Raw genomic sequence first — 22,541 nt, 5'->3', positions numbered from 1 at the left:
ATATGTCCAACTCGAGACAAATTTAGCATCTTCTCCGACTATAAGACCAATCAAATCTTCTAGAGCAATGAATATCGTATGACCAACGATATAACAAATTTGACATCGATCTAACCTTTGCTTTTGGCCACCTTCATGACGTTGAGTATCAGACATTGAAAATAAATAACTCGTCCCTTGATAGTAATAGACCTTGCTGGAAGAATTTTTGATTGTTGGAAATAACACTTGGCACTGAAACCTTGTTGTCCAACGGAAGCGACAAATCAAAAGCTTGGTGGACGGTGACGGCCACTTGTTGTGGTCGGCAGAGTAACTTTTCGACGGTGATAAGAAAGCAGCTATTGATAGTGAATAGAAGCACTTGAAATAATAACTTTACCTTGCTACGATTAATGTTGTCGAAGTTGCTACTGTTGATAAAAAAGAGTTGCTGATGAAAGGAGAAGAAAAGTTGTTATTGCTGAAGTTGCCGAGGTTGCCGCACTGTAGACGATGATATCAAACCTCGATGTAGAAATTCCTGTAGCTGCTGTAACAAAAATTTGGAAAAAGAAAATTAAGAAGAAGAGAAGATGGCTTTGATACCATGTTGAAATCAATAAGTAGAGGAAAGAAATAATATAAAGTTTTTTGATAATATTATTACTAAAGCCAATAGATTTATTTATACAAATTATCCAAAATAATAATAAAAAGTACAATCATAATCATTATAATTATAATAATATAATAGACTTATAAATATGATTTTCACTATTTGATTCAAGTCGGTATTGTGGGCTAAATATAATAAATTTTAATTGATTGAATTATTTCATTAATTTGATTCTGTTGAGGTATCTCAATCTGAGCCGGCCAAAGATAAAGGAGTTGCCTTCATCCATTGAAAACTTTATCCACTTGCATACTTTAGATGTCAGATATACTTCAATTAGGTGTTTGCCAGATGCATTTTGGAAAATCTGAACACGGAGACATGTTTCGCTCAATAAGTAAGCCCAAAGAGACATGCTGCTTGGAAGATATCCAGACACTATGGATATGGATGATTTCCGGTGGTCTGTGGGTAACGGATGGTTCATTGGAGGAGAAGACTCATCGGTGGGTAGCTGATACGAACAAAGTAAATAATTCAGCACTGGTTTAATTATCTTTGCCGAGAAAATTTGATGGATTGAATTGTATGACTTATAAGTTTATTTAGTGGAATATTATAATTAACTAACTTGGTAAATTGGTTGTTTATTGTCTTCAAGGAAAGCTGATGTGGCAACATAGGAGAAGGTTTTAGGTTTATGTTACAATGGGAATTGTAGACGATCCTTACTATATAATGTGCTTAGCGTAAATATGATAAAGATTTATCCCTGACTTGTCAAGGTCGTCATATGTCGTAAGATAAGTGCCGGTTTGGCCCATTGATTTGCAGAGAAACACAAATGGCGTCTACGGTGGTGAACTTGGTGCTGGGGAAGCTTGGCGAGCTTGCTTCCAGCGAGGTCGCCGGCCTCCTCAACGTGGGTGCAGAGATCACGTCACTGACGGAAACACTGGCACTGATTCAATCCCGTCTCAGAGATGCCGACCAGAAACCCAGACCTGAGCAAAGCCATTCTTTGCAGGAGTGGATGAGACAGATCCGGAACTTGGCGTTCGAGATGGAGGACCTGGTGGACGAATACGCGACCCGGCTAGGCCGCACTTCAGCAGCCGGCGGCCGGAAGAGCTGTCTCCGACGCATCGCCGCTTTCCCCTCCCGGATCCTCACTCGCCATCGGCTCGCGAGCCGCCTGCAAGACATCAATGCCAGATTTCAAGATTTATGCAAACAAACGTCGCAACTTGGCATCCAAGCTTCGTCCTCCTGGCCCACCTCCTCTTCATCCTCTTCCTCCTCTTCCTCTGCGGCTGACGCAAGACTTGCTCGAAGGTAAAAAAATCTCATTTTCCATCTATTAGCATCTATCTTCATGGTTAATGATTCTATCCGAGAGTCGAGACAATGGATGCAAGGGACGTGGTGCTCCCGTTGATCGCTGGTAGACTCCTCGTCAATGAAGTCTGCAACCACAACAACGTCAGTGCCGGACCGGGGAGGGGTTCCCCAACGATGATCTTCCGACGCTCAAGTCAAACACCGGCGATATAAAAGAAATGAGGAAGCAAAATGACAGAGTAACTTTAGCTAGAGTAGAGATTATGTATACCTCCGTTGAAACTTGGGGGTCTTTATATAGTACTCTCTGGGAGCGCGTGCACGTTCCTCAAAGCATACCCTGAAGAGACGTGTCAGAAAAGTATTCTTGACATCATACCTTAACGATCCGAGCATATCTCTGACAAGACAGCGGAAGCTCTCATCGTACGATCTTCTGCCTGACCGTGCTACCAAGCATGCCGTCTGTCGACGACACAGGTTCCTAGAAGAATATCCTCTTATCCTCCTTTTGTCTGTTACAGGCCGAGCGGAAGAGTCGCTCGGCTAGCTATCGACCATCCGAGCGATCTTGTCCTCGGGCCGAGCGAAATGGCCGCTCGGCCAGCATCCGCTGTCCAGGCTCCGCTGCTATGTAGAATAGAGCTGTATTTGAATGGAATCCGCTCGGTCGTCATTGTTTTACCGGTGTGAGTCCGAGCGGGCTGACCGCTCGGCGCATATCTTGTCTATCTGAGCGCCGAAAGCTCGGTACTTAGTCGAGCTATGCCAACGTTTGCTTCATATAGGTTTGGCGGTTCTTCCTCCCGGTCGGAAAAGGGCGTTGCCCGATCGGACGATAATACCAAGATGTTGACCAACTTGACTTTGACCTCCACAAATCATTGACCACCCTACTGACCGGGGCCCCTCCTTATCACTGGATCACATGCTCCCACTCAAGTCTAGTCGAAAGAGGCTGCATGTCCGACTGACTGGACGAGCTAGTTTGGAGATCGGTTGGTCGATCGACCGTGATACTGGTTGGAACCCCGACCGGTCTGCCCGAGGGTGTTGGACGGCCTTGCGATTGCTCCTTGAGGTAGATCGGTACTTCGCCACTCGCACTTGGAGAAGTTTGCAGCTTCTATACTTGGCTGAGAGTGGTCAACACTGACATCATCCGAATCCTTTCAGAATTCATGCAAATCATCTCCATTAAAGCCGAGCACGCGCCCATGCCTGTTAATGACGTTCATTAAATGCTGCCCTGTAGGTGTGTGCCATGTGTCACCGCCGTTGTCATCACACGCCCAAGTGATAGAAATTGATGTGACGTTTGGCGTTTGAATTCAATGACCGGATCTGTGCTCCGACTTCCGTGACTGGATCGGATGACCTCGGTCGGCCGAGCTCAAGCTTTATAAAGTCGCGATGTCGGCGCCTTTCTCCTGCGTTTTTGGCGATGGCATTCCTCTGCGTGACATGCTCCCATCGCTCCCTCCTATTTTCGCAACCTTTTCTTCTCTTGTAAGCTCTCCTGTTCCTTTCTGTTCTTCAATTTTTTTGTCACTTAGTTGTTTTCCATTATCCGCTGTGTTCTATGTTTGCCTTTCTTCTCGTCGAATTTGTTTTCTTGTTTTTCGGCAATGGTCAGTTCTTCACAATTGTCGAACCCCTCGCCTAGGCTCTGGTATTCTACCATGGAGACTAGGTTCGATGCGGGCGATGCTAAAAGCCTTAGAAACGCCTTCAGAATCCCTTATGACCATGAGGTCACATTATGACTTCTTCGTCCGATCGGCCACATTACCGGCCGACTGACACTATCTGCTTATTCCGAGACCAGTTTATGGTCGATCTTCGCTTCTCGATCCATCCTTTCATCCTTGAAGTTTGTAATTATTTTCGTGTTCCTCTCCCCCAACTAGTACCCAATTCCTTTTGTCTGTTGTACGACGTTGTTGTCCTATTCCGGCTGCACGACATCCCTTTAACCCCTCAAGTTTTTCATTATTTCTACTACCCCAAGCAGTCCGAGCTGGGGACCTATCTCTTTCAGTTTTGGATCGGTCTAGTATTTTTTTGATAAGATGCCTACTTCGAATAAACACTGGCAGGAGTATTTCTTCTTCATGTGGCTTCCCAAACGACCAAGCTTCCGAACCCAATGGCAGGTCGGACTACCACCTCCGCCTAACCTGAAGAAGTATAAGAGCCGACCGGATTATCTTCACGCCGCGAACATGCTGGCCAATCAGAAATACGATATCCACAAGTTGCTGCACGAGGGTGTCATGTATATCTTCGGGCTGAGTCCAATTCGCACGAGGCTCCCGAGCGGCTTAGGTATGAAATTTCTTAGCACTTCTCCTTTGAGTCTAATGGATTTTCTTTTTCTCTCTTATAGCCAAAATCATGATACGAGCGCGCGTGGCCGGCCTGACGAAGCTAAGTCCTCCATCCGGGGTGGAAGCTAAGCCAAAAAGTATTTCTTCTTTTTCTCTCTGTCAGCGCCATCCTCCAGTCGTATAGGAAGCTAAGTCCTTCCATCCGGTCAATGTGGGCCACTAAAGCCACCTGCTCGATCAGCTGCGATATGACGATCGACGATAACGAGCTGGCCAGTTTGGCCAATTTGTCTGCAGCTTGGTTCTCCGCTCGGGAGGATCTTCTGTATTATGACCTCCCGAAAGTTAGCCTTAAGCTTTTCAAAAGCCTCCACGTAGAGCCTGAGCCACGTGTTGCTTATTTATAATGTTCCGACTAGTTGCTGCGCAGCTAACTGTGAGTCTGAGTGGATGAGAACCTTGATGGCTCCGACGTGCCGGGTAGCTTGTAGGTCAACTATAAGTGCTTCATATTCAGCTTTATTGTTGGTCGCCCGGTAGTCTAGTTGAACGGACAGCCACATCCGCTCCTCTTGGGGGGAGATGAGCAGTATTCCGATCCCACTCCCTTACCGAGTGGCCGAGCCATCTACATATATTCTCCAAACGGCTTCTAGTTCGGGATTCTGTACTTTAGTGACAAAATCCGCCAAGGATTGTGCTTTGATGGTTATTCAGGGCTAGTATTGGATATCGAACTTGTTGAGCTCCTTCGTCCATTTGATTAGCCGTCCGGACGCTTCTGGATTGAGCAGGACCCTCCCAAAAGGGTTGTTCGTCATCACGATGATGGAATGCGCTAGGAAGTAGGGGTGAAGCCTCTAAGCGACGAGCACCAACGCAAAAGCTAGTTTCTCGAGATCGATGTAGCGGGATTCAACATCTTTCAATATATGACTAAGGAAGTATACTGGTTGTTCCTCGCCGTTCGGCCTAACTAGCGCTGAGCCAGTCGCATGCTCGGTTGAGGATAAATAAATTCTGACTGGCTCGCCGACAATTGGCTTAGCCAATACAGACAATGAATTGAGGTACTCCTTCAATTCCTCAAACACTCAGTTGCATTCTTCGTCCCATTGAAATTTGGTGGCTTGGCATAAGATCTTGAAGAGCGACAAGATCTGATCGGCTGACTTGGAGATGAACCGAGATAGTGCAGTTATCCGACCAGTTAGACGTTGGGCTTCCTTGAGATTCCTGGGATTCGCCTCGATGCCCCGCTCAGTGATGATGTAACTTAAGAATCGCCCGCTCTTTACGCCGAATAGACACTTATTTGGATTCAGCTTGATTCCGTACGTCCTGAGCGTCTAGCAAGTCTCCTTGATGTCTGCACATAGGTCAGTTGCTCGGAGGAATTTAATTAGTATGTCGTCGACATATACCTTCATGTTACGGCCGATCTGCCGCCAAAACACCTTATTCATCAGTCTCTGATAAGTAGCGCCAACATTCTTTAGCTCGAACAGCATGACATTGTAGCAAGAGGTTTCATCAGTCGTGGTGAAACTAACATTCTCTTGATCTTCTCAGGCGAGCGGCACTTGGTGGTACCCTTGATACGCATCCAGCATGCATATCAGCTTGCACCCGGCAGTGGAGTCTACCATCTGATCGATCTAGGCAGCGGGTAGAAGTCCTTCGGGCATGCCTTATTGAGGTCCTTGAAGTCGATGCAGTTTGCCACTTGTTGCCCGACTTTGAGACTAGCACCACAATCGCGAGCCAGCTCAAGAATTGAACCTCGCGTATGTTGTCAGCTTCCAAGAGCTTCTCTATTTCTGCTCAAATGATCATATTTTGTTCGACGCTGAAGTCTCTCTTTCGCTACTTTACTGGCCGAGCGTCTGGCCTAACATGGAGCTCGTGCTGCACGACGCTCGGGGAGATCCCGGGGAACTCGTGCGTCGACCACGCGAATACGTCGTGGTTTTGTTGGAGACAGGCGACCAGCTCCGCCTTCTGCTAAGCTCCCAGGTCGGACGCAATGAAAGTCGCTACCCCCGCTCGGCAAGGGTGGATCTGTACTTCTTCCTTTTCTTCATAGACTAGAGTAGGGGATTTTTCAGTGATGGTGCTCACCTCTAGTCAGGGCATCTTCTGAGCGGACTTGGCTTCAGTTTTGACCATCTCGACATAACAGCGGTGAGCGACCAACTGGTCGCCTTTGACCTCTCCTACCCGGTCTTCTATCGGGAACTTGATCTTTTGGTAGTATGTTGAGACTACCACTCGAAATTCATTGAGGGTCGGTCAGTCCAGAATGACGTTGTAGGCTAAGGGGGCATCCACCACAATGAAGTTTGTGGTCCTGGTCCTTTTAAGCGGCTCCTCTCCGAGCGATATGGAGAATTTGGCTTGGCCAATCAGCAGAACCTCGTTGCCGGTGAACCCATATAGTGGGGTCGTCATCGGTAGTAGCTCATCTCAGTCGATCTGGAGTTGATCGAAAGCCTTCTTGAAAATTATATTCACCGAGTTCCCTGTGTCAACAAAAATCCGGTTAATTGTATAATTGGCGATTACCGCTCGGATGATGAGGGTGTCATCGTGAGGGACTTCCACTCCTTTGAGGTCCTGGGGTCCGAAGCTGATCTCGGGCCCACTCGCTATCTCCTGACTACAGCCCATGGCGTGAATTTCCAAGCGCCGAGCATATGATTTTCTGGCTCGATTAGAGTCTCCGCAGGTCGGTCCATCGGCGATGATGTTTATCTCTCCCCGAGGGACATTGCTTCTGTTTTCCTCCTTCCGAGCGCTAGGCCTATGTCGCTCGTGTGAGGCTCGGGGATGGTCATTGCTCCTCTATTGATGGTGGTGTGGCCGCTCGGGTGACCACCGCATCTTCTCGTCGCCCGGCGGTTTGATGCCCATGTCGCCGGTCGGGTGAAGGCAATCGGCGACGATAGCCCCTTGGCGTCGGTCGAGCAATCAGTGTAAACCCGCTACAGTCACGAGTGTTGTGTGACGCTGACTGGTGGAAGGAACAAAACATAGGCGTTCATACCTTGCCCTTCGCTCTTTTTGGCCAATCCGAGGCCACATGCTGTACGACCTGTGCCCTTGTTTCTTAGTGCGGTTGGCCTTCAGCTCTCGGCCCCCTTGGCGATTGGTGGCTGCTCGGCGGTCGTCGTTCGGTTGGCACCGCGGGCTCGGATGGCGCCTCCTTCCTTCTGGCTTCCTGGGTCTCCTCCACGTTTATATATTCATTAGCCTTCATGAGCATATGACCGTAGTCGCGGGGCGACTTCCTAATGAGCAACCGGAAGAAGTCTCCCTCTACGAGCCCCTAGGTGAAGGCATTCATCATGGTCTCAGATGAGACCGAGGGGATATCCATAGTTACCTGGTTGAAGCGTTGGATGTATGCTCGGAGGGTTTCTCTCGACCCTTGCTTCAGAGAAAACAGACTGACACTTGTCTTTTGGTAGCGCCTGCTGCTTACAAAATGGTGGAGGAAGGTCGTTTGGAAATCCTTGAAGTTTTGTATTGATCTGTCCGGCAACCTCCTGAACCATCGCTGGGCCGAGCTGGATATCGTTGTGAGAAAGACTCGGCACTTACCCTCATTTGTGTATTGGTGAAGTGTATCAGCGTTGTCGAACTTTCCCAAATGATCGTCCGGATCGGTTGATCCGTTGTATTCTCCTATTACCAATGGAGCGTAGTGTCTCGACAATGGGTCTTGAAGTATTGCTTCAGAGAACTAGAAGTTAATTCGCTCGGGAGACGCGTCGGTTCGGGGCGCCTTGCCCTTCCTTGCGTCTCGAACAAGCGCTTCGTCTGAAGAAGATCCTTTCTCCTAATTTGCTTTAGCAATCTCTGAGGGCATTTGGAACAGAACTCGATGGAATGGAATAGGCGCAGGTGGAGCTTCTCCATGCGTACCGGTTGACAGTCTATTTTGCCCCCAAATAGAATATTGCTCCGGTCGGTCGTCGTGAGCCGTTCGGCCTCCAGAGGCCGACGTTGCTTGTTGCGCTAGTCGGTCGACTAGTGTCTTTTGCTGCTGTTGCTCGACGATCTTTGCCACTTGCACTTGTATTAGCGTATCAAGCTTTTCTTGAGTGAGCGTCACAATGTGAAGTCGTCCAGCTTCTTCCATTTTCCCGGCCCAGATGCAGGTGCGTTCCCATAGACGATGCCAAATTTGATCCTATCCGAGAGTCGAGGTAATGGATGTTGGGGATGTGGCGCTCGCGTTGACCGCTGGTGGACTCTTGTCAATGAAGCCTGCAACCACAGCAACGTCAGTGTCAGGCCGGGGAGGGGTTCCTCGGCGATGACCCTCTGACGCTCAAGTCAAACACCGGCGATATAGAAGAAACGAGGAAGCAAAATGGCAGAGTAACTGTAGCTACAGTAGAGATTATACATACCTCCGGGGTTTTTATATAGGACTCCCTGGGAGCGCGTGGATGCTCCCCGATGCGTGCACGCTCCTCAAAGCATACCTTGAAGAAACGTGTCAGAAAAATGTCCTTGACACCATACCTTAACGACCCGAGCATATCTCTGACAAGACAGCGGAAGCTTCCGTCGTATGATCTTCTGCCTGACCATGCCGCTAAGCATGTCGTCTATCGGTGGCACAGGTTCCTATAAGGATATCCTCTGATCCTCCTTTTGTATGTTACACGCCAAGTGGAAGAGCCACTCGGCTAGCTATCGACTGTCCGGGCGATCTTGTCCTCGAGCCGAGCGGAATGGTCGCTCGGCCAGCATCCGCTGTCCAAGCTCCGTTGCTATAAAACGGAGCTGTGTTTGAATGGAGTCCGCTCGGTCGTCATTGTTTTGCCGGTGTGAGTCCGAGTGGGTTGGCCGCTCGGCGCATACCTTGTCTGTCTGAGCGCCGGAAGCTCGGTACTTGGCCGAGCTGTGCTAACGTCTTCTTCATGTAGGCTCGACGGTTCTTCCTCCTGATCGAAAAAGGGGGTTATCCGATCGGACGATAATACCGGGACGTTGATCAACTTGACTTTGACCTTTACCATATCATTGACCACCCTACTGATCGGGGTCCCTTCTTATCATCGGATCAGTTAATTTTGTTGGATCTTTCAAAGATGTGCTCAAGTGGACAATTAGGTTAGAACAAAAACTTGTGATGAAAGCATCTCTTCTTACTCATGATCGCACGAATTTTGACATCGAGAAAAATTATATGCTAATAAATCTTTACGTCTACAGATGCGAACTAGAAGAAGACATTGTCGGTTTTGATGAAGATATGAAAGACATCAAAAGGCAACTATTTGACATTAGTTCAACAGATCGCGTTGTCCTTGCGGTTGTTGGTCCTGGGGGTTTGGGCAAAACAACGCTGGCTAATAAGATCTACAAGAGTGCAGATGTCAAAAACTATTTCCAGTGCAAGGCATGGGTGTCCGTGTCACAGAAGTATGGGATCAAAGAACTCTTGTGCAGCATTGTCAAGCAAGTGTTCGACTTCAACTATGAGCATGTAAAAGGTATGGAAGAACTAGAGATGAAGGAAAAGTTGTCGGACCACTTGCGCGACAGGAGGTATCTAGTCGTGATGGATGATATTTGGCAGGTGGCAGCTTGGAACGCCATTAAAGCAGCTTTTCCAAAAGAATCGACAGGATCCAGAGTGTTGCTGACCACACGCAAGATGAACGTTGCGAACGTTGCAGATGTTCCTCCACACAAGCTGAAATTTTGGAATGTCGAAGAGAGCTGGAATTTGTTCTGCAGGAAAGCTTTCCGCACAACATCCTGCCCACCTGAGTTTGAGCGATTCAAGAAAGATATCTTCAGAAAATCTAAAGGGCTGCCTCTTGCCATTGTGGTACTCGGAGGACTTTTGAGAGGTACAAGTCAAGCTAGTGACTGGAGGAAAAAGCTGGATTATATTTCTTATGAATTCAGAGAAGGAGAAGACCAAATCCAAAGTATATTAGCTCTCAGTTACCATGATCTTCCGCATCATTTGAAGCCTTGCTTCCTCTATTTTGCAGCCTTTCCTGAGGACTATCGCATTGCTGCAGAGAGAATAATACAATTGTGGATCGCTGAGGGTTTCATACAAACGAAGGACAAAGTGGATCAAACAATGGAGGACCTCGCGGAGGCATATTTGAAGGATTTGACTGACAGATCCATGTTACAAATGGAAACAATTGGTTTTTATTTAAGGATAGTTTGCATTCATGATCTTCTTCTTGATCTAGTACGTCACGAAGCTCGTGAGCTTAACTTCTACAGGTCCATTAATGACAGAGGTGACGATCCAAGAGCTTTACGGCGTCTCTGTGTCTCTGAAAATGTCAACGACCATATCTCATCGAACTGTTCTACCACTAAACTACGGTCACTTGTAGTTTGTCGGAATGAAGGTTTTCAGAGAAATCTGGCAGTTACCATCTCCGGAGCAAAATTCCTCAGGGTCTTGGATTTGATAAAACTACCCATTGAACAGTTACCAAAGGAGATTGGGGACTTGATCCTCTTAAGGTATCTAAATTTGAGCGGATCAAAACTGAAGGAGCTGCCTTCATCCATTGGAAACCTCATCCACTTGCAGACTTTCAATATATACGGTACTGAGATTCATCAATTGCCGGATGCATTTTGGAAAATCCGAACACTGAGACATGTATTCCTCGATAAGGAGAATATGAGCATGCCTAATTCGACATTCTGCTCGGAAGACATTCAGACACTTGGGAATATTTCCAGTGGTCCATGGGTATGTGATGGTGCACTGGAGAAGCTGAGAAATCTTCGAAGATTGCATTTGAGAAACATGTCAAGCTCTGATGAGGATGCTTTTGCCAATGCAGTCCAGAACCTTTCCCTGCTCGAGATGTTGGCATTGATTGGAGAATCCTTGCCGATGAGCCTCCTAACTTCATCTTGCTACCATCATATTCAGATTATGGATTTGGCAGGACCATTGGTAAGACCTGCAAGGATTCTCATAGAGGCAGAAAATTCCAGGATATTTTCCAACCTGATCTCTCTTGCTATTGTGAAAACAAGGTTGGAAAAGGATGAAGATATTGCATTGCTCGCATCTCTAGCAAACCTGGAGTATCTTCTTGTGTGTCTTGATGCATTTGTAGGAAGAGTTTTGGTGTTTCAAAAGGGAGGTTTTCCTCGTCTCCAAGAGATCATACTGGGTGATTTGAACACCTTGGAGCAGTGGGAAGTGGGAGAGGGAGCAATGCCTCTCCTTCGGGAACTAAGACTTTGGGACTGCATAAATTTGAGAATGCTACCAGAGGGACTTGTAAGATTGACTGAGCTTAAACAAATTGAAATAAGGGGAATGGAAATGATAGAGAGAAGGGTCAACAAGGATACTGGAGAAGATTATCACAAGATCAAGCATGTTCCTTGCATTGAAATAAATTGAAGGAAGGACCATGACAATATCTGATGACACCCAAAAATTAATCAGGTGGAACAAGTCTTGCTAGAAGCTGAAGGTCCTTTGCTGTCTGCCGTAATTGCTTCCCGATTTATTCTGATGACAGGTGAAAAACTTAAAACTTCCGTAGTACTGGATTAATCACTTCAGACTCAATATTACCCGGCCTGATTAATTATTAAAGGTCCTTTGTAGCAGACAGAAGTTTATAAAGTACACACAGAGTTAGACAACCACTCACACTGTGTGCTAACATTGGCGTACCTTTTTATACTATGTATTGTGTTAAATTGTCAATTTAGAAAAAATTAATACTAATCTTGAATAATGTAAGTTTGTTTTATGTTATATCTGTGATTCTTACCGGTCGGTGGGTCTCGCCATGAGAGTTTTCTCTTACCGCTCTTCTTTGAGTTGTTTCCAAGATGTCTGCAACTCGCTAACTTATCATTTGAGCCTCCTCCAATCATAGGCACTCCATTGAGTCTCTCCATTTGTATGTAATACTGCTCCAACTGAAACTTGTTCAGTTCCTCCCCATTCTGTAATTAATAACTGAATTAATATTGCAAGTCTACAAAAGATGAAACTGTATTATAAGTTGCTGGGTATGGTCACTATACCTTAAACGATACTTCATTCGCACCTAGAGTTGCAGAAGTGCTAGCATTTGTAACTTCCATTGTCATCATGTTTTGATGGTGGCCTTCCTAAAACCCGAAGATTGTGCAACACAAAGAGATTTGGTTGGCTTTTTCTGAAACATCTTTTTAAACTGATACTGAGATGCATTTGCGTACAAGTTATCTATAATGTAGTTACTTGTACGTGCAGCTCCAGATACTTTGAGTTTCTTTTCTGTAGGAGGTTTGATCACTGGAATTGTACTTGATGGGTCCTTCAATCTAACTTGCTGATACGGGTTTGCAAGTGAGGTATCAAGTTTTCTTCTCAAAAATCTAGGATGAGACATTCAAAACAGGCAATTATCTTTCTGAAACAGATGAAAAAAATTCAACTGCAGACGATTCATGTCGAAACAAAACGTAATACCGGACTTCAGCCAAGAGTTTACGTTTCCTTAGTCTTGCCTCCAGCAATCTCCTCTTCTTTTCTTCAGTTTCCTGCAAATGAAAACAGTTCAGAATCCTGATAAATTGTTGAATGGGCTATAGAAGTATCTATTGGAAGCAAACACAAAACGGTTCGAGGATTTAGCACACTTTCATCTAGTGGCATAAAATTTAAAATGCAAAAGCATTAATTTTCACATTAATACAGAGATATTTGAAGATGAAGAAACATAAAGATATCAATCTGAGACTCTGACCAAGAGATCTCACTAATCCGTGTGATATGGAAAATTCCACAAAATATATCGATCAAACTGTTAAAGAAATACATAAGATCACACCTTGGATCGAATAGAAACCAATACATTTCAGGAGAACGAAGGCAAATTATATGGATTGATTCACTGCAAAAGGGAAAAGATATCAAGGTAACAATTTCGAGGCGGCGCAGATATGAAAAATCCCTATTTTGTACTTAGTTGACGCAGGATTCGCGAAACCCTAAAATCAAAAGTGATTCGAAAACCACAACATCCCTCTGGCGAAACAAAGTTTAAGAGAACACGTCTCACCTCAAGAAAATCCGTATAATCTTGCGAGAGCGATTGGAATCTAATTCTTTTCCTAGCATCATCTCTATAAGGGGCGCACGAAGGGGATGGCGAGGGCTCCTCGGCAACCCTCCTCGTCTTCTTCACCGTCATCCTGACCTCCACCCACAGGACCAAGAAAAAAGGAAACAAGCAGCAAAGAAGAAGGAATTGAATTGATTGGCAAAGAAGAGGCGATAAAGACGAGAAAGGTAGAAATAGAGAAGGGAGGATGGGGAAGGAAGAGCGGTTGGGGAGAAAAAGGGGTTGTTTCTAGACCTTCTCGGCTTGCATTGACCAGGACAGAATCAGAAAGAGAGCACCACCCGCCATCCTGCGATGTTTCTCCTTTGATGGAGGAGGAGAATTCGATTTGCTCGATTCCTTCCATGCTTGACTCTTTATCCTCCTCTAATCCCTCAGCTTGCCACCTCCGGATTCTGATATCGTTCCCCTTCTTCGATCAAACTTCATTTTTTTTTCCTTTTTATTCCGATTGTTTCGTGGTCGGTTGGTCGGTTGCAGATCTTCTCGCCATTGCGCGGCGCGGCAGGACGCGGCAGTATGAAGTCGGTGCCATCGAATCGCCCTATTCTGCAAAATCACGAATAAAAATTTGTGTGAATTCCTAAAATAAAATAAAAAGTTTGAAAAAAAATATATAATTTCTATATTAAGATCCATCATGTGCAATTGTGTGTATAATAACCATATTTAGTAAATAATAATTAATATAATCACAATTTACTCGTACTTTGATAATTATCAAAGTACATACTAATTTATTTAGCTTTTCTATTCTACCTCCTGACAGCCGAATGCAAACTCAACATTTCTTTTCATCATTCTCTCTTCACTCTCTATCTTTGTTCATTCATGGAAAATAAATCTCTTTTTCTCTCTCTCTCATCTATCGATTTATTCAACTATAATTCATTTTTTCAAAACACTACCACTAGATCGAAATTAATAATAGATTGTTTATTTAAACTCCTTAGAACATAAAAAATTCATAAGACTTGAAATGGGTACAAATAAAACTTTCTAGGTCAAACGATGAATTTTGACTAAAACTCATTGATTCTAAAGAGCTGTAATTACACTCATTTTAGGTCCTATGAATTTCTGAGGTTGTAAAAAATTTAAATATGTTATTTATTATTTATTTCAGTTTCTCTGGACGTGTTTAAGTGTTATTAAAAGAATCAGCTGAAATTTCAAATTAAGCCAGATATGAGTTCATATCAGGCCCAACATGGGCCTGATAAGTCGATTTCGGTCGAAATATATTAATTGACTTAGAGAGTTCCGATTGTATTTATTTCAGATCTTGTAGATTTTTGAGGTTACAAGGAGTCTAAATATACTTTCTATTATTTATTTTGACTTCTTCGAAAGTGTTAAAATATTATTAAAAGAATCAACTGAAATCTCACATTAGACCAGAAAAGCCAAAATAAATAATGGAGGACATATTTAGACTCCTTACAACCTTAAAAATCTATAGCACCTGAAATTGGTGCAATCAAAACTCTCTAGGTCAATTAATGGATTTCGATCGAAATCGGTTGAAATTTCACATTGAGCCCGATATGAATTTATATTATGCCCGATGCGGGCCTAATATGAGTTTAAAAGGTCAAGCTCAAGAAGTAACATAGAATAGATATCAAGGTAAAATAACTACTACTCAATCAATGCAAATAATAGAATCATACACTAAAGTCAATGATCTAAAAAAGACAAGTAAGAACTACCCACCTCAAATATGGCTCGTGCCAAAATAATTTTCACATGAAATGCTCGCCTCGAATCAAAGTCATACAATCATATAATGTATAGAACTAATCATATATGCAACATCTAGCTAAACTAAATCTCAAACTAATTAGAGAAAACCCTAAGCAAAATAATTAACCTCCATTAATCAATTGCATTGATTGAATTAAGTTCAATCCAACATTATCAACTCTTTAATTGAACCATGTAACCATTCATTACTAATATGTCAACTCATCATGAATCCAGCATACCTAATTGATCTGATAACACGATTAAATCATCATTTATCAAGAATCATATTTTTATTAATCTCTTATTGATTCTCAATATTAAATACTGCTCCTATAGAATAAATCCAACCCAATTAGTTTATCTTTCATGTTAACATGCTTCAATTATCCAATCAAGTCATGAATTAACAAACAAACTAATGAATTCAACTAATTAATGAATCTACCATCCCATTATCTCTTATCACCTTAATTGATTAAGCATCAACCTTTAGCTAACCTACCAATGATCAGAATTTAACCAAGCTAAATCCACTTAAATCTTCAATCCACATTTCTAACCAATTACTTGGTTAGCTACTCAAAATCCACAAAATCGAAACTCATGTATTGAGTTTCCTACTTCATCAAACAACATTTCTGTTTAACCAAAAATATGCCAAAATTGTAGCTTCTGACTGACGATGCCCTCTCTCTGCAATTGGTGGTGATGCCAGAACTGGAGTGGTCGGTGAAACCCGATCAGGTGGCCATGACCGATGGTGGCCCTAGATGTATCAGTAGGTTGCGACGGAGTGAAGAATGGTACCAGTGTCAAATGGAGATACGCAGTCGTGACATCGCAGATCTAGCCTCACACGGAGGGGCGACGGTGGATGTGTAGGGCACTGGTGGTGGGGGCTTGCGGGCAGCAGGTGCGTCAATCGGCTTCTGCTCGCGGCCAACTTCCAGGGAGGAGAGGTCGGTCGGGGAGATTGGGAACAAGGCAGTTGGCGTTGGCAAGAAAATGCAGAGATAGGGCGACGGTGGATCAGCTCCACGGCTCTCGCAATAGCCCACGGCGTCAGTTCCACGACTACAATGGTTGTTGTGTCATCGACTGGTCTCATGCAAACGAACAACGACGATGGCGTTGGCGATCGGTGCTAGGGCATGACGCGGTGAAGAATGAGAGGCAGTGGATTAGTCGGTTGGGCTTGGCACAGCCGAAGGGTGTGACGGTGGCTCCCACACAATCAACGGTTGCGACGTTGGCTAGGCGGTGATGGCCGTCAGCGACGAAGAGATCAAGAGGATAGGGTATATATATATATATATATATATATATATATGACTCTCAACTTAATTGGAATATGTAAACAAAATATCACTTGGAATATGGATTCCGTTTAAATACCGAAATTTTTTTAAAAATTCTTAGAAAATTTTATAAGGTTATTTCTCAAATAACACTTATTATTTAATTATCATATTTAACAGCTTCTCTTTCTGGCTTCTCTGTCTAGCTATCTACTTTCTACCTGGTATCTAGTCCTCTTGATCCGGACACAGGAGCCCCCAGTTCCTTTGTTCGATATCAATATTCTACTCATATGACTCGATTAAACTATAGCTCTTATTAGGCGACTCCATTAAGGGGCAAGGGAAATGAAATTACTATACTTGAGTCTCTAGGCGTGCTCAACTTTGTGGACACATGCTCGTCGTCGTGCATAGAGGAGCAGCTCATGATCTTTAGTCTTCACCAAGAACCACCCGGAGTGGCTTGACAAGGTACTGCTCCGGGAGGGCAGATGGACCGAAAGATCCATCTCTTGTTCTTGTACTATCGGCCGACAACATTCTGAACCCTGGCCAGGAACTACCTAGAAGCAGGGGAGGCGCACCCCTGGATGTTGGAGGTGGAAGCGCTACTGGCGGAGGTGGAGATGACACCCGCCGACATCGCGCAGGTGTTCATGAGATGCAACATCGAGGGAGAGGGCACTGACGCTGCGATGAACTAGGTGGTGGATGAGATGCGGCGACGAAAAAAGCAGACTGCTGCTTGACAGCAACAAAAGTAGAATGTGTGGAAAATTAAAACCGAGGATGTTTTTATAAATTACATTTGAGAAATAGAAATATGAATTGCACAAACTTGAGATATAAAACTATTATAGCATCCTTATATTTTAAAAATTGTACACATACATTATAATTAATAAAAATTTTACACATAAATTTCATTATTATATTTTAATTTTTGTTATGTGATGATTTATATATATATATATATATATATATATATTTGTGATATCTCACCCTTTACCCCTTGATAAATGAATCTATTTGGCTCTGGTGCACAGTCGACGGTTAAACTTTCTAACAGTGCAGGCTCTGAGACCATTTTGTTAGAAGGTGATGGGCTCTCAAGAATTTTCTACAAAGAGAAAATGAGTTATAGTATAATGACTTTGTATTGAAAAAAATATTTATCTTACAACTTCATATCATATGAATATTTATACTATTCAATAAAAAATTTTAAATCATATTATTAATTAGATACATGAACTTACCTAGATATTTCTTGTACATTAAACATTTATGATTAATTTATTTAAGTTCAATTCAAACTCCTAATTTTGGAGTGGAGAAGAGAAAGAAACACAATGAGGAAAAAGAAAAGGGATGGGCCGAATGTGGAGCACGGATTCTCTAGACCACAAAATATGGTCCAAAGGATGGACCAGCTCATTCATAGGTGGAGTTCTATGGATCCCATAAAAGAAAAAAATATTTTTTAAAATATTTTAATTCATTTTAAGATAATAATCCATTAAATCCAATTAGATTATAATTAAATTGATTCTAAATCAATTGAAATCTAATATTAATCAAGCACCCGTAGGTTGAATTTAATTAGAATCTAATCCGATTTTAAGTTAATGTCCACGTTTTGTGTTCAATGGTTCGAATCATTTTTTTTTTATCTATTCAGAATTTTAAAATATTTTTTTTTTCATGATTTACCTTGACGATGAACATTTCAATAAGAATCCCCCATTTAGTCATCTAAAAAAGAAATTCATGATTAGAAGGTAATAAATGGTCGCAAATGCAGATTTGAGCTCGAGGAGGCATTATGGGGTTTCGAGCGTGACGTGAACAACATCAAAGAGCTTATGGTGAACAAAGAATGGATCGAACAATATAATGGAGGACCTTGCTGAGACACAATTAGAAGATCTAATTAACAGACAGGTCTATGGTGCAATTGGAAAGAAGGGGTATCTTTGAGCAAGTGGTAAGTGTTTCAATTCATGATCTTCTAATAGGTCTAGAGCGTTCTGAAGCTAGCAAACTCAACTTTTATAGGTCCATGAACAACATAGACGCGTTCCCTCATATGGGTCTAGTGGCTAGCGCATGAGGTGTTGTCATAATGAGATCTGGGGTTCGAATCTCGGGAAAGCCGAGGTAAATACCTCCCTTATGTGCTAGTCACTATTCCAAAGGCTAGTAGTCGCCCGTAATTTACCTCCTCCGTGTTGGCCTTGGGACGGGTTGGCGGGGGCGCTGGGGGCGAGCGTATTCGCCTTTTGTCACAATGAACAACATAGATGAGCGACAATCAAAAAGCTTTGCAGCGTCTTAGGCCCTTATAGTTTTGCTCTTGGACTCTTCCCAAAAAGTCTCATGTCAATGAAAATATCCTATATCCTTTTAAACTCATGATTTTACCAAATTTTTTCAACGCGGAACTTTAATTGAATCCCAACACTTGTAATTTATCCAAAGGAAGATTTCATTGGAACAATGATATTTATCATCCTTGGAGCTAAGTTCCTCGTAGTCTTGAACATGCAAACTCTGCCCATCGAATGCTTACCAGGGGAGATAGGGGATTTGTGTTGAAATCAATAGGTAGAGGAAAGAAATAATATAAAATTTTTTGATAATCTTATTACTAAAGTCAATAGGTTTATTTATAAAAATTATCCAAAACAATAATGAAAAGATTAAATAAGGCATATAATCATAATCATTATAAACATAGTAATATAATAAACTTGGAAATATGATTTTCACTATTTGATTCATGTCGATCTTGATTATGTGCTAAATATAATAAATCTATTGAAATCAATTAGAGTTTATTTTCATTATTGTCATTATCCCCCGATAAACTCAATAGGAGTGTCTGAACGTTGAGTTTGAGTGCTAACTTGGTGAAACGTTATCTAAATAATGGCTTAGTAAATATATCAACAATATAATCTTCCGTAGAGATATAAGAAACTGAAAGTCGTCGAGTCGCCATACGCTCGTGAACAAAATGAAAATCAATCTTTACATGCTTGGTACGAGCATGAAAAACAAGATTTGCCGCAAGATAAGTTGCTCTAATATTATCACACCATATTTTAAGCGTAGTAGTTGGGAAAAAATATAATTCTGAAAAAAGAGATTGTAGCCAAATAATTTTTGACGTTGCATTAGCAATAGCTTTATATTCTGCTTTAGCACTCGAGCGAGAGACTGTAGGTTGCTTCTTTGAAAGCCAGGAAACAAGATTTCACCCAAGAAATATAGCATATCCACTAGTAGAACGTCTATCTTCGGGAGATCCAGCCCAATCTGCATCACTATAGGCAACCAACTCTCATGAAGACTGACGATATAAAAGAAGACCATGTAGAATAGTGCATTTGAGATATCGAAGAATTCTCTTAACACATTCACAATGATATTCAGTAGGAGCATACATAAATTGACAGGCACGATTCACAGCGAAAGCAATATCAAGTCGTGTAATTGTGACATATTGTAGGGCGCCAACAATACTACGGTAGATCTGGGGGTTAGACATCGAAGAGGAGAATGAAGGTGCAATGAAACCACCCTCAATGATTGGTGTGGAGATAGGACGTGCACCATCCATTTTAGCTCGTTGTAGGGGCCCAGTAATGTATTTGCTCTGAGAGAGAAGACATCCTTCATAATGTGAGAAAAAACTCTATGTCAAGGAAAAAACGAGCATTGCCAAGATCCCGAATAGGAAACTCTTGACGGAGAAGATGTAGTAAAGTAGTAATATCGTTTTGATCACTACCAGTTATTAATATATCATCCACATAAATCAGAATAAATATTGAAAATTCCTCATTACATTTGTAGAATAGAGAAGAGTCTGTTTTTGAGCTAGAAAACCCCTGAGTATGAAGCCAGGTAGATAGATGATGAAACCATGCACGAGGTGCTTGTCGAAGACCATATATAAACTTCTAAAGTTGACACATGTGTTAAAAGTTGCGGGTGGATGAATCCAGGAGGTTGCTCCATATAAACAGTTTCTTCAAAGTGTCCATGAAGGAAAGCATTGGAAACATCTAATTAGTGTATTGGCCAATTGGAGCTTACAACTATAGATAGTAGCAATCTCATAGTTGTAATTTTGACGACTAGACTAAAAGTATCATTGAAGTCAATACTTGACTGTTGATTAAAGCCTTTAGCAACAAGGTGAGCTTTGTAACGTTCAATAGAACTATCTGTATGATACTTAATTCGGTAAACCCATTTAGAGCCCAGAATATTCATAGATAGGGTACGAGGGACTAAGCTCTAGGTTACATTACGAAGAAGAGCATCAAACTCTATAGGCATCGCAGCACGTCAATTTGGATCTTTGACTGTCTGTATAAAACTAGAAGGTTCAACAAAATTTGAAGAAGTAATAGGAGCACGTGGAAGAGGATAATAAGTAGAAACAGGTTGACATCGTGCATAAATATCGCTTAGAGGAAGCATCCATCGAGGAATATCATCATCAAAGTTACTCGGAGATGAGTGGTCAGACGGATGAGAATCAGAACTAGAGAGTGGATCACCACTAGCCACCAAGTCTACATCAACTTGTGGAGATGGAGAAGGACCTAAGATACTATCCCCCTTTGTACTTTCAATATGTCCTGATGAATCAATATGTGGGGCTTCTAGTATATTGTTTGGTGATATTAGATAGTTGTCATGATTATCTGAAGGAGAATCTGAGGTAGCAACTGCAAACGGAAATAGAGATTCATCAAAAGTAACATGTCGAGAAATATATATCCGACCAGTTGAAATATGGAGGCAACGGTACCTATGATGCAAATTACTATCAGCAAGGAAAACATATTGTAAAGAGCGAGAGTTTAACTTGTGCTTAGAGTAAAGTCGTAGTCAAGGATAACATGCGCAACCAAAGATACGAAAGAAGGAGTAATCTAGAAGACAATTATAAAGTCTTTCCAAGGGACACTTATTTTGAAGTAGTGGAGTGGATAAACGATTGATAAGGTAGACTGCGGTTTGGACGACATCATCCCAAAATTTAAGTGGAACTGAAGCATGATTAAGAAGAGCTAAGACAGTTTCAACCACATGACGATGTTTTCTCTCGACGGATCCGTTTTGTTCAGGAGTGTGGGGACAAGAGACTCGATAGATGATGTTAGAGGAAGTAAGATGACGATGAAGTGCTTGATACTCTCCACCCCAATCAGAATGAAGGGAGAGGATTTTACGATCAAAATAGCGCTCAACTTGTTTTTGAAAGCGACAAAAAAATATCAAAGAGATCAGACTTTCTTTTCATAGGAAAAATCCAAGTAAACTCGTTGAAATTGTCAATAAAATTAACATAATAAAGAAAACCTTGATTAGATAGAATAGGAGCAGTACCCCACACATAAGAGTGAATAATTTTTAAAGGAAAACTAGAAGTACGAGAAGAAGGCACAAAAGGTAATTTATGAGACTTTGCTTTCATGCAAGCTTCGTATAAATGAGAAGAGGATGCTAAAGAAATTGGTAAACCATACTGGTTAATGATATTCTAAACAATACGTAGAGATGGATGATCAAGACGTGTGTGCCAAGAGAATTTATCAGTGCGTTCTCCAACAAACGCATTAGTATAGGTGAGATGAAGATGATAAATACTATCGTTAATATTTTCTTGAAGTAGAATATTTCCTGTTGTGGGATCCTTCATAAGACAATGATGAGGATAAAATTCAAAGAACACATTATTATCAAGAGCAAACTGACGGACAGAAAGTAAATTTTTAGTAATAGAAGGAACATGAAGAGTGTTGTGCATGCGAAAAGTATGACCATATGAGTGTAAAGATGTGTTTTCAATGTGCGTAATTTGCAAACCTGAGCCATTACCTATTTGTACCATGTCGGGTCCATCATAAGGCGAAGCTTGTGTGAGAATATTATATTTCGGTGTAACATGATGAGTTGCTCCAGAATCCGAATGCCATCCTGAATTCTCAAGAGTCGATGAAACTATATTAGGAGAGATAAAATGTGAGACTGCTCCAGTATGAGATGACTGGGTTAT

General features: G+C 42.4%; 2 protein-coding genes across 6 annotated transcripts; one reads left to right on the top strand and one right to left on the bottom strand.

Annotated features, from left to right (window-relative positions):
* The first annotated feature begins 1,437 nt into the window (after positions 1–1,437).
* LOC122038840 (putative disease resistance RPP13-like protein 3) lies at positions 1,438–12,037 on the top strand. Its single transcript, XM_042598791.1, has 2 exons — positions 1,438–1,933; positions 9,499–12,037. The coding sequence occupies exons 1-2, from the start codon at positions 1,443–1,445 to the stop codon at positions 11,687–11,689; spliced, it is 2,682 nt and encodes an 893-aa protein (XP_042454725.1). The 5' UTR covers positions 1,438–1,442; the 3' UTR covers positions 11,690–12,037.
* On the bottom strand, positions 11,398–13,976 carry LOC122038841. Of its 5 annotated transcripts, none has more exons than XR_006127954.1 (5): positions 13,350–13,974; positions 12,758–12,828; positions 12,328–12,663; positions 12,069–12,246; positions 11,398–11,800 (listed from the first exon to the last, which is right to left on the bottom strand). XR_006127954.1 is itself a non-coding variant. In XM_042598793.1 (5 exons), exons 1-4 carry the CDS (start codon positions 13,479–13,481, stop codon positions 12,368–12,370), a joined length of 387 nt encoding a protein of 128 aa, XP_042454727.1. In that variant the 5' UTR covers positions 13,482–13,976; the 3' UTR covers positions 12,025–12,246; positions 12,328–12,367. The 5 variants fall into 5 exon arrangements, 1 of the variants encoding a protein (XP_042454727.1); XR_006127953.1 differs by lacking the exon at positions 11,398–11,800 and having other exon boundaries at positions 12,025–12,246; positions 12,328–12,414; positions 12,505–12,663; positions 13,350–13,975; XM_042598793.1 differs by lacking the exon at positions 11,398–11,800 and having other exon boundaries at positions 12,025–12,246; positions 12,328–12,414; positions 12,527–12,663; positions 13,350–13,976.
* Positions 13,977–22,541: the final 8,565 nt, after the last annotated feature.

This window comes from Zingiber officinale, chromosome 1A (genome assembly GCF_018446385.1).
Source record: "Zingiber officinale cultivar Zhangliang chromosome 1A, Zo_v1.1, whole genome shotgun sequence".
NCBI classification, from domain to species: domain Eukaryota; kingdom Viridiplantae; phylum Streptophyta; class Magnoliopsida; order Zingiberales; family Zingiberaceae; genus Zingiber; species Zingiber officinale.
The sequence above is the reverse complement of the archived record's forward strand: the minus strand, read 5'-3'. Positions and strand labels throughout refer to the sequence as shown.

Bases quoted from the DNA above. Each gene is read 5' to 3' on its own strand.
- LOC122038840 (XM_042598791.1), top strand. From the start codon at position 1,443: ATGGCGTCTACGGTGGTGAACTTGGTGCTGGGGAAGCTTGGCGAGCTT. The intron at 1,934-9,498 runs GTAAAAAAATCT...TTACGTCTACAG, and splicing joins GACGCAAGACTTGCTCGAAG to ATGCGAACTAGAAGAAGACA.
- LOC122038841 (XM_042598793.1), bottom strand. From the start codon at position 13,481: ATGACGGTGAAGAAGACGAGGAGGGTTGCCGAGGAGCCCTCGCCATCC. The intron at 12,829-13,349 runs GTGAGACGTGTT...TTTCATTTGCAG, and splicing joins ATTATACGGATTTTCTTGAG to GAAACTGAAGAAAAGAAGAG. The intron at 12,415-12,526 runs GTAACTACATTA...TTCGGGTTTTAG, and splicing joins ATCTGGAGCTGCACGTACAA to GAAGGCCACCATCAAAACAT.